This window comes from Cyprinus carpio, chromosome B17, assembly GCF_018340385.1.
Source record: "Cyprinus carpio isolate SPL01 chromosome B17, ASM1834038v1, whole genome shotgun sequence".
NCBI lineage: Eukaryota > Metazoa > Chordata > Actinopteri > Cypriniformes > Cyprinidae > Cyprinus > Cyprinus carpio.
The window spans coordinates 17,910,861-17,923,593 of NC_056613.1; the positions used below are offsets into that span (position 1 = coordinate 17,910,861).

The 12,733-nt window shown below is 35.0% G+C and overlaps 1 protein-coding gene across 1 annotated transcript in view; it reads right to left on the bottom strand.

Moving 5' to 3' along the window:
* Window positions 1-73: 73 nt before the first annotated feature.
* The window catches only part of LOC109106849 (lysophospholipid acyltransferase 2-like), a 46,669-nt gene continuing 34,009 nt past the window's right edge, over window positions 74-12,733 (bottom strand). The window contains exons 6-13 of the mRNA XM_042742613.1: window positions 11,956-12,010; window positions 10,543-10,726; window positions 7,655-7,847; window positions 7,051-7,154; window positions 6,902-6,966; window positions 6,693-6,825; window positions 5,470-5,621; window positions 74-3,796 (exon numbers count right to left, since the gene is read on the bottom strand). Of these exons, the coding sequence (XP_042598547.1) occupies window positions 3,628-3,796; window positions 5,470-5,621; window positions 6,693-6,825; window positions 6,902-6,966; window positions 7,051-7,154; window positions 7,655-7,847; window positions 10,543-10,726; window positions 11,956-12,010 (1,055 nt within the window). The 3' untranslated portion in view covers window positions 74-3,627. The remainder of the gene's footprint in view (window positions 3,797-5,469; window positions 5,622-6,692; window positions 6,826-6,901; window positions 6,967-7,050; window positions 7,155-7,654; window positions 7,848-10,542; window positions 10,727-11,955; window positions 12,011-12,733) is intronic.

Sequence of the window (12,733 nt, forward strand, 5' to 3'; positions counted from 1 at the left end):
GTGTCATATCTTTGCTGTAAACCATTGTTGCATTACCCATAGGAAAACCAAAAACACTCATACGAATCCTGGGAAGGAAAATATGGTTTATTTGTTTTGAGACTGTCATCATGGTAGTGGAATTCATTTTTAATGTCAAATCCTTTATTCAAAGGAAAAATGGTTTGGCTTGGTACAACTTCAGAGCACTCGGTTTGTCAAATAATTCAAATGCTGGGTAAGTATCACATCTCAGATTCTGATTATTACAGAAAATAAAAAGAGGCTGTGTTTGTTCTCCTCTGGACAGTTCTCAATCCAAGTACATTTGCACAGACAACCTTGTGTTGTATAATGTATATTGGTGAACTGATATATATTGAAGTAGCTAACATATAAGGGATTACTTATTTCTGTATCTCTCCACAAACGTATTACATTATAGTTTTGCTGTACACTGCCAGGTTATGCAACATCACAACCAGTCAGTAGGAATTACAATGGAAAAGTTAATCGATTCTGTGCAATATCTGGAAAGCTTTAGCAACCAGTTAAGGGGGTTTGCTTGTTCACTAAGGGTCACAATCACTTATTTTGGATGACCATTAAAGACCAACAAGACAATGACAAACAACAGAACTGAGGTGGCTGATAGACAACAAATGCACTATATTATTAATAATAAAAAATAAAAAAACGTACAGTAGTCAACACAGTTTTGGGTCATTCTTTGTAGAATCAGTAGTTGGAAATGGTATTGAAATAAATGATGACTAAATCAAAATATTACAGATAAATAAGGCCTTAAAAAACGTGCCTCCACTTTTACTTGGGCCTTAAAAAAGATGTTACGCTGTATTAAGCTGAACATTATCTGAACAAAGGGACGATGTTTACACGTAAACAGAAATTAACACACATTTAACGTCTTTCTATGGATGAAGCCTGTTTACACTATATCCCCATAACACTGGAACACCATCCTGATTCTCCTTCGCTGCTACAATGAATTTAACATTTTGGGCAAATTCATCCATTAACCACAAACTCTAACTGTTGAGTAGCACTGAGGTTTCTTGCATTGCTTTCTTGCATTGCTTGCAAGTTAGCTCTACCCCGACTCATTCCTACCAAAAGTGCAAATAGGGAGGGAGTGAAAAATATTTCATCCCAAAATCTCAGTAGGTAAAAATAACGTCAGCATCAGACCAAATAAATGACTTGTTTTTTAAAGTACAAACCTCTCACCCTGTTGTAAACCTGTACAAATAACATGATCTTTTTGTGCACCTCATGTGATTTGGCACTCTGGACATTTAAAACAAGTTTTGCATTGAGGTGCTAGTTAGTACACTGGTTACTGTGGGACATATCCCCTTTGGGCAGTTAAAAGAAATCAATAAGCAAAACCTTTATAAAAAAGAGACAAAAAGGCCAAAAAGAGAAATTATACAGTATATATCTGGATCTTTCCAGCAGAGTTGCTTATTATTAAGCTTCATATTGGTTTTGCAGTAACTAAAACTGTTGGTACAGGGCTGTAAGTCATTATGGTAATTCAATACAATAAGACTTTAGAGAAGTGTGCTTACGAAACCACAGGGGGCTGGTTCAGAGCGTTTTCTCCAAATGGAGGCTGGTCAACTTCACGCCCAAGAATATGTTTTTCTTGTTACTGAACTTGCTTAGTTCACAAAAATCCAGTGAGACTCACTTTGGTAAATGCTTTAGTCCCTTCAGCCCTTCATTACCAAATGAAAACCAAACAAAACAAAAACTAACATATAGAGTCGCTTTGAACAAGGGATAAAATGTTTGGATGAAAATAAATGCGTCAACATAATTACACATATCAAAAATTAGATTCTGCGGAATATGATGAGGTCTGATTTTCCAGACACTTGAAACAAATGAGCAAGGCTCTCGAAGGCCTTTTAGAAGATCACAGTTGAAGTAAAATTCTTAAATGAAATCACACAACTTGCAGGTTTCTTTAGGGCCCAAGAGTATTGATGTATTCATGGAGGGGGGGCATTAAATAAAAGTTTAAACTGCATGTATCTGATGACTGCATGTACAGTACACCACCAGTAAAAAGTTAAGACTATTATTATTACTACAGTTTTCCACATTTTAGAATAACACAGTCGTCAAAACTATAAAATAACAAATGGAAATATAGGAATTATGTAGTTCCCAAGCATGCTGAGCACTGGTGTTGGCTGCTTTTCCAACACTATAAGGCAAACAAAACAAAACAAAACAAAAACAAATCACAAAACAAAACAAAAACAAATCACAAAACAAAACAAAACAAAAACAAACCACAAAACAAAACAGAACAAAAAAAACAAAAAAACTAAAACAACACAACAAAACATAACAAAATAAAACAAAAAACAAAACAAAGCAAAAAAAGATGGATAAAGAAACGAAACAACGGATAAGATGGACAAAAAAGATAAATAAATAAAAAACGCTATTAAAACTACATATTTTCGTTTTAAGGAATTACTATGTTGGCACAATTTGTATTCATATTTACTCATTTCAAGCATACGCCTTTAGATCAACAGGTTTTTAAGATCAAGAGGAACAAATCTGATTTGTCCCAACTTTTGGCCGGTAGTGTACTTACATACTGAACCACTACAAAATTCGGACTATTGTTGATGTGATGAGAGCGTTAGCAGTGTTTGCAAAGTATTTTCCATTTTCCATTAACATGCACCTATGGAAACAATACAGTTATTGCACTTCCCATATCTGTCTGTAACATAAAAACACAAACAAGCTGTGATAATGAATATTATTGAACTGTCTTCTGTTTTCTCCAGATGGGCTCTATGTCGCAGGAGAAACACAGATGTTAAAGAAAAAAATCTAAAATGGTCTAAAACAAGACCTGTGTGCCCTGAGGAAACCTAAAAAGAGCATTAATATAACCCTTAATCCAACCAAAATTAATAATAATAATAATAATAAACAAAAAGAACTGAAAAATGATAGCAAAAATTTTCCAAAGGACAACACACTCGAAGATGTTGACAAAGGCTGAGAAAGAAAGCAGCAGATATGAACCTACTAGAAACCCACAGAAATTAAGAATAAAGATGAAACAAAGGCAAGAGATAGGAACCTAAGGCCTATAAGTTTGGCAACACACAACTGGACTCGTTTCTTATCATTTACCGCACACATTTCCTTTGAGAAGAACTGAAAAAGAGGTTACTTTGTTAAATTGACAATGGCAGAAACCTTCTAGGTACCGTCGAACTTGATTCCAGTGCTAGACTTCCTGCACTAATGTAGTGAATCAATAAGCCATCAATGACTGGTCTGTTCCTATGTAACACCATCCCCATACGAGGCTTCAGGTCCTAAATATATGGAGTGTTTAAGGCAACTTCAGATTAACTGACAAAGAAGTCAATTATTCACCATTTTAATAATCAATCAACCAATTTCATACGATCCTATGAAGATTTCCTGTTTAAAACCCATCTCCAATCACTGTATTGTTGCTGGAGTTTATGTCTCTGTCAGTGTGGTTGGATCTAAGGGAGGAAATGGCCGCTCTGTGTCTCTCAGTACTGATATCAGAGTTCCTCACAGCGCTGTGTGCAGGACGAGCAGCCCTTCCTGCCCTCACGAGGCTTTCTGCTTCTGGTTGCAGTTGTTGTCAGGAGAGGAGAGACAGTTCTGTTCGCTGGCCTGAACGCTGCTCAGCTGTTCCTGTTGTTTCGTGCGTCTGGACTTCACGGGTAAAACCAGCACCAGCAACACGCAGAGCAGGTGAATGCAGCAGTACCACGAGCTGAAGAGAGCAAAAGACACAGAACATTTGAACTCTTATGCATGTGATACATAGATAGAATCTTATTGATAGACAACCTTAATAGATAGTTTACAATACATGTACTGCATTGACATGATAAGTTTATAGCACTGCTAAATGTATACTGAATGTCTGTATGATAATATAAATAACAAAGAATAATGTTTTTTTTTAAATGTGTTGTTACGTGGATATTTTTGGGAGAAGACATTTATGGGAAAAAGTTATGCAATCTTCCAAACACTGGGGAAGTATAAATTAGTAAAATAATATACTACACATATATTATAAACAATATGGTCACACCTTATTTTGGGGATCAATTCTCACAATTAACTAGCTAAAACTACAACTTTTGTCTCAAACTCCTAATTTGCTGCATATTAATAGTTCATAAAGTAGTCAAGTTTAGGCAAGGGGTAGAAATATGGGATCTAAAATATGGACATGCAGAATGAGGCATTAATATCTGCTTTATAAGTATTAATAAATAGCCAATATGCTAGTAATATGCATGCTAATAAGCAACTGGTTAATAGTGAGAATTGGTCCTTAAATTAAAGTATTACCAATAATATAATATGTGACCCTGGAAACAAAAGCAGTCATAAGGGTCAGTTTTTTTTCAAGCTTTCCATTGATGTATGGTTTGTTATTATAGGACAATATTTGGCCGAGATACAACTATTTGAAAATCTGGAATCTGAGGGTGCAAAAAAAAAATCTAAATATTGAGAAAATCACATTTAAAGTTGGGATATATTTATGGTAGGAAATTTACAAAATATCTTTATGAAACATGATCTTTACTCAACATCCTAATGTTTTTTGGCATTAAAAAAATTATAATTTTGACCCATAAAATGTATTTTTGGGTATTGCTACAAATATACTGTACAAGTGCTACTTATGACTGGTTTTGTGGTCCAGGGTCACATATAATATAGTATAATAATACATTAAAAAGATTTGTTTTATAAATTTGAAAACATTTGTGAGTACAGTATTAATTCAAAATCTATGTTTTGGGGTTCTGAGATCTTTATCCATTCAGCCATCTCTCCATATCTTTCCAACACAGTGTTGTTCTCACTGAGATATACTGAGGTTCTCTTCACCTGAACATAATTTACTCTCTCCTGGGCTGAGCTCCCACAGCCTTCAATCTCCCTGCCTAACTCTCTCTCTTTAATGAAAATGCTTTATGTGTTCTTCAGGCAGACTCATTTAACAGCACTGCTCCAACAAATGACCATCATAGATTTCTTTTATCTCAGCAGAAGCTGTGAAGTAAATGGTCCTCTGCCAGCTCATAAAGTGTCACCAGACTCGGGCCTGTAAAGCCGTCTAATGAATGAAGCGAGACTGTGGCGAGCGGAGATAAAATCAGCCTCTCAGCTACACGTCTTCCGCTAAGAACTCTCAGCAACAGCTCAGTGGTGCAGGTGGGTTTACAATGACTTTCTGACCTGCTCTTTATGCGTTTCACTTCTTTATTAAGGTTTTATCACCGGAGCTCACTCATAAACAATCTGGAGGAGCCTGTTGTATATTGATCGTCAGTCAGTGGAGGTGAATCTGTAACGGCTGGAGTCAGAGACATTAGGACCTGCCCTGGAATTCTCACATATTAATGCAAACGCATTACTGACCTATAAAACTTTAGTGAAGGCCCCACTGCCAGCAGTACAAATGGCACAACAGTGTAACAAATGGCCATCTGTGTGCTGAACCACGTGATCATGTCATAGATGAGCTTGAGCGTGGCGGAGCCCAGGAAGTGTTGCCTCACATTGTGTCTTACCTGAAAGAGAGGAAATTGTATAACATATTTTAAATAAATTGCCTACATTTTCAGATTAATAAGGTTTATTATAATAACAACTGAATTATAACAATAATTTATATGGAAGAGCATTCTTGTTAATACTAAACAGCCATTCAGTAGCCTTGAAAAGTTTGCTTTGTTTTGCTTTTTGCTTTGCTTTGCTTTTTGCTTTGCATCCATACTTTTATTAAGCAACATCTGCATTACACTACAGACTGGAGTATAGAATGCCAAAAATTCAGCTGTGTCATAAAATAACAAATTATAAAATGGAATAAATGGAAATATATTAAAATGGAAAATATTTATTTGAATTTGTAATAATATTTCACAATATTGATGTGTTTACTGTATTTTTGATCAGATAAATGCAGCCTGGGTGAGCATTTTCTAAATTTTTCCAAACCATTCAAAATTCTTACCAACTCCAACTATTCGGATTTTTTAAAATCTGGAATATTGGTTTAGTCAGGTTATGACAGTAGATTACAGTGTTCATGTGACATATTATTCATAATATCCAAATTCTGATCTTTGAATCCTCAGTAAGTGCAGTCATTTGTATTATATTTATATTTAAGAAGTCACATTGTGGATTTGGAAATTCTTACTTGGGTTTGAATAAGTGAAACGGCTCTGGAAGCAACAGTGCCTCATGCAGACAATGCCGTGGGCTGAATAGTTTACATTCGGAGTAGCATTTTAAGAAGGACTACTGCAACTAAGTGACCTACTTTTCTCTTTAGTTGGAGAGGCCTTGATCATTACCATGCGACAGAGGAATAACGGTATTATGCAGCACACGACTAGATGAATAATAACCTCGACTGAGCGCAAATAGTCTTTTTTTCGATCCCTGCATGCCTCTGATTTATCATTAGAGAAAACCAATGTCCAATTCTTTCTACAGTATGAATGTAAGTATTTTTCCATCAGAACTGCTCCCAGTAGATGTGCTATAGAAGATAACACTTCTTCAGGTGCTTTGTGATATAAATCTGAATTAAATCTGGTTTTGACAGCCCATCTCGTGTAAAGAATACTCACTGCCCGTGCTGCCATTGTTACAACAATGCCTGTGATGAAGGTCAGGTAATACCCTGGGTAAGCTCCGTGCCAGATGGCTGAGAGGAGGAATGTGGCCGCAGTCGGATTGTACGGGCAGCGCTCATAACACACTCTGCAGAGAACAGCAACAAAGCTCACATTGTTTCTGAGATTTCAGGAAGATTATTCTGTTTATTTCAAGCATTCACCTTTTCAACCAAAGTGCCGTCTGAATGTTCCAGTTATCCAAGAACATCTTGAAGCTGGTGGCAAACTGTTTAGGACATGAAGAGAAAAGACGATATATTAGGGTTTAGGTGGAGTGAGAAAACAAACTCGGATTTTGTCTGTGACTTACCTCAATATTGAGTATTCTTAAATTTGATATTCTGTCCCATTTGGGGGTGCCATCTGTGTTATAGCCATTAAACCCAAAACCAGCTGCATTGTTGATGGCATCAGCTGTGAAAGAGTGAAAGAATCTAGTGGAAACACTATCACAAAGTGACTGATGCATTATTTGATTCACTATGACAAAAAAAATAATACTAATAATAACCAACTAGGCAACAAGTCAGAAAAAATGCCTTTTAAGAACACAAGAGGGCAGTATTGCATTTTTTAAAATGTTCTGTGCTTACTATTATGTGGCAAAGCATATACTGTATTTTTGTTATTATGTGAAAAAGCATGCATTATGCAATAATAAATATATTAAAAATATTGTTGTAACATGACCTGAGTGTTTTATTGACTGAGCGGTAATAAAATGGTTATTATGCATTTTTTATTCAATTTTACGCAAATATGTCATGGTATTTTGAATACTTAATGTGTCAGGAATGAGATTATTCTTCAGTAGTTCAACACATTTCCTTCAGTGTGCTCTGTTGTGTACTGCACGTTTTGATAAAGTCTATATATGTATAATTTAATACACATTGCCCATCTGTTTGACTCACCTAACGTCCATACAAAGTAGTATTTGGGGCGTAAAGCCAACATGGAGATGTAGAGGTACAAGACCTGGATGTAGAAAGGGTTAGAGGCCATAAAGGTGTCGTCGATGACCCGCTCCGTAGGGCAGGCAGCGTAGATCACCAAATAAACCATTAGTGACAGAGCACACGTGCACACTTTCTGGATCACATCCCTCTATAAGAACAACACACACCATTTCAGAGTTAGAGCAATAGAACTTATGAAAGTGTCTTAAAAAAAAATACAAATAAATAAAACACTAATTTTCAAAAAGAAAAACTGTTGAGCTTCAAGAAGTTTCATCAAGGTTGCATTTATTTGATTAAAATACAGAAAAAACTAATTCTGTGAAATATTATTGCAATTTAAAATAATGTTTCTTTTTTAATATACTTCTAAAATATAATTTATTCCTGTGAATTTTCAGTGTCACGTGATCCTTCAGAAATCAATGTTGGAAACTGTTGTGCTACTAGGCCCCGTTTACACTAGTGCGTTTTCGTTTTAAAACGCATAACTTTTGCTATGGTTAAGCCTTTCGTTTACCGATGGCACCCTCGAAAATGGAGACATTTGAGAACGCTGCAGAACCTGTTTTAGTCTGAAAACTCTGGGGTTGTGTTTCAGTAACCGGACCAAAACAGAGACTTTTGAAAGCGATGGCATCGCTGCCTACATTCGCTCTGTGTATCCTTGACGACTGTGTAAACAATAACATCATGCGCATTGTTGTACCCATAGATGTATAGGTAGATTCTCCATTCGATCGCTCCAAGCATGTAGATGCGTCCGCGATTGAAATAAAAGGGACTCTACCTATTCATATCTATGGCTGAACCTGCATGAATATGCGTTTTAGGTTGTGTAGTGTAAACGGAGATCGTTTCTGAAACGCCAGTGTAGACGAGGATCGTTTCCATTTTGAAACGCCGTTTTAAAATTTAAAACGCACTAGTGTAAACAGGGCCTTAGTATTTTTTTGGAACCTTTGATACTTTTTCCAGGATTCTTTGATAAATCAAAAGTTAAAAAGAACAGTGTTTATTCCAAATTTTTATTTTGTGTTACAATACACACTATTCAAAAATTTGGGGTCAGTAAATTTATTTATTTTTAAGAAATTAAGACTTTTATTCGGCAAGGAACTGTTAAATGGATAAAGACAGTAAAGACTTCTATTGTTAGAAAACGATTCAATTTTGAATAAATGCTATTCTTTTAAACTTTTTATTCAAAGAATCAAATAAAAAAGTAACACAGGTTTTCAAAAAAAATCTAAAAAAGATAATAAATCAGCATATTATAATGATCTCTGAAGGATCATGTGACACTGAAGACTGGAGTAATGGCTGAAGAAAATATTACAGTTTTTCTGTATTTTTGATCAAATACAGCCTTGATGAGCTTAAGAGACTCCATTAAAAAAAAAAAAAAAAAAAAAAAAAAAAAAAAAAACCTTAAAAATCTTACTGATCCTAAACTTTTGAACTGCAGTGAATATGTTTAATAATTTCAACAGTAGTGTATGTTAGTAGTGTATCTTTTTTTAAGTGTCTATGAATATCAGTCTCATTATGTATCAGTATCTTAAAGCTCATTTTACTTTCCTTTCATCAAATCACTGAGGGGCAGAAAGAGCTGGATGGTAAATACAGCAATGACTCTGTGTGACAGGAAAATTAATTTATGAACGCAACCTCCTCAGGCTCTTGTGAAACATCGGAGTGAGGGGATTCAACAAACACTTTTGTTTATGTTTGTCTGTTGAGGATGAAACACATACATCACTGACAATATTTAATGAGGTCTGCAGCTTTTACTGGTTTACTTGGGTTAAAATGTTGCTGGAGTCCATTAAAGTGAGACCACTGTGAAACTCCTGAGGAGGAAATGCATATAAAAGCATGTTGATCACCAGAGCTACACTCAAAACAAACTCTCCACTCAGCAAGCCTGAGAAATATGAGCTCCTGGCCATAGAGGTTTTCATTCATTCAAATGACAAAAAACTGATAATGCAATAAGGAAGTTTGTAGCATACAATTAAGTTCAGTTGAGTTTAAATCTAAAGTCTTCTGAGTGCTTCTCATTGTCTCTCATGTCCACCGAAAGTAGTGTTGTTTTCCTCCCTCAAAAAGCATTTCCTTTGAAAGGTCTGCAAAACTGGTTCTAAAATCAGGTTTTCACCTGGCAAAACCAGTCCTAAAGTGGTCATTACTTTCCCATGTATCCACATTCACATGTTCTTTGTTTAGTTTATGATTGCTTTCCACATTTACTAAACATCCACTACTCATTTGGTTCAGTTTTTCATGCATAACTTGGGGTTTGTTTTGGCTCTGTAATAAATAAAAAAGGCAAAATTATTATTAAAGGGGTAAGGGGCTAAAAACAGATTGTATAAAAAATGTATAAAAAAAAAAAAATTAAAAATATTTTAAATGATAATTTATGATATGATGGCAAAGCTGAATTTTCAGCATCATTACTGTAACATGATCCTTTAGAAATCATTCTAATATTCTGATTTGGTGCCCAATTACTATCAAATATTATTCATGTTTAATTATAATTGTGCTTTTTATTATTGTTGTTGAAAATAGGTTAATATTTTAGTTGAAGTTGTTTTTTCGCGTCAGTACTTAATAAAAATAAATTAAAACTTTTTAAAAAAAAAAAATCTTCAACAACAATAAAAATCTCTATAACAAAAAAACACATCACACACTTACAACAATAATATGTGTTGTGTGTGTGTTTTTTTTTTTTCAGTGTGTGTCAGTATCATCTTCTTGTACAAGTATGTAAAGTATATAATCCATGTAATACGGTCACCAGAGGGAGCAAGAGAGCAGTGTAATCACACTACCTTAGGTGAAGGGTCACTCTGCTTGAATTTCCCATTCTCTTTGCCGTTTGACTCCAGGTGCTTGGGCTCATAGCATCGGCCTTCTATAAAGGCTACGTAATCATTATAGGAGCAGGTCGGGCCGGCCAAGATCCCCATAAAGTTACAGTTATAACTCAGATACTCCAGCAGACTGGGCATCTTCCTGTACAGCAAACACAAGGACAGAACAAGTCATCAAATAAATGATTTAAGTTTTAAAGAAATGTCTGATTTAAAAAAAACAAGGCACACCCAATATCAAGTGCCAAAACCTGATTTGCTCTGTAAAAGAAATAATGATGAAAAAGGACAATTTACATGTAATAAAATATTACTGTAGAAATGTTTTTCAGTATTTAAGAAAGCAGAGAATGTTATAAATCACTTCAGTATGGCCATTAAATAGTTTATCAAGGCCAAAGTACCAAAATATACCTAAAACAACATTAATGCTGCTGAAGTTATTTATAAAAATATATTTGTACATATTACATATAACAAATAAAAATATGATTGATAAATAAATAACGTTAATATAACTAAATTTACTATATTTTATTAATAGAAATAAAATAGCTATTTCTAGACAGACAGACAGACAGACAGATAGACAGATAGACAGATAGATAGATAGATAGATAGATAGATAGATAGATAGATAGATAGATAGATAGATAGATAGATAGATAGATAGATAGATAGATAGATAGATAGATCACTGGAATGAGAATCAATCTCATTTCTCAAGAACAGTCAAGTCAAATTTCCCCATGCTTTACTTGTTACTCGTAAAGTTACACTTTTTCTCTTAAAACAGCTGAGCACCATTACAGTAGTTAGTCCAGTGGTTAAATACAATCCTATATACAAGATTTACACTAGGATAACAGGAATTTGAAATGAAAAGAGTTTGCGGCATATGTAACCAGCACTTGAGCAATGATCAAATCTGACATTACGTCATGTTTGAACAAGAATGCAACTCCTCCATTATGTAAATGTTGACATATTGCTTAACACTCTGTGACCACAGGACCACGGTACTATCATTATTCAAAACTGCTCTTACTAACTGCAGGGTGTGACTTCCGAAACCTCAGAATCCTGATGACTTCCTGTGGCTCACGTGATACGGCGGGAATGTTCAGTTGCTTGGCAACAGCCTTCAGAGCCTGATTGTGAATGATTTGAGTCTGCAAGTGGTATCCTGCTTTGTTTGAGCACTGCAGAGTAATATTATGCTCAAAATGATTGTTATTAAAGAACGCATGCTGTGCACTCTACATCTGATCAGTGAGAGGAACTTTATCTTTGTAGTTGATTTTCTTTCAAAAGACACAGAAAGTAAATGAGTGATCTCATCCCAACCACAAACATACCTTTCACACATACCTGACAGCAAGATACTTCTGACTGGGCTTTAGGTGCTCCTCCCTCTTCATCAACCCTATGGGAAAAACACACAAAGACAGGCCCGAACTCATCAGACACACTCCCACAAAACACTGTCATCTAGAAACCCGTCCCGAAGTTGAGAAATAGATGCTGTTCTGTTTGATTATGAAGCAGCAGCACTAACTGCAGCACGTGTAGTGGAGTCTGAGGCCAGTGGCCTTCTGTCATTCACACTACCCTGCACACACAGCAGCTACACTCTGATACAGCAAATGTGTGTGAATGAAGCCCACGTGATGCAGGATACATCGAGTACAAACACAAACAGTATCACACATCTGTGCTTACGCATTTAGCGTTTTCAAAGTTTAATTATATAGGCTTAGTGAAAAATGTATACATTTCAATTATTAGCACCCATGATAAATGCAAATAATAAGAAAGTAATTAATAAATACATGTAGTAAATAAATACTTGGTCTGTCTGTCTCTCTCTCTATACCACCTACCATTTAAAGGTCTGGTGTAATATTTCTTTTGAAAGAAAGTAATACTTACAGTATATACAGCAAGGACACGTTACATTGATTGGAATATAAATTGTCAATAAATGCAAAACAAAAATCAATTTTTAAATAAATGCTGTTCTTATGAGATAATCCTGAAAAACATGCATCAGTGTCCACAAAAATAAATAAATAAATAAATAATTATGTAGCGGTTTTCAACATAGCTAATAATAACAAATGTTTCTTGAAATTAGTATATTAGAATG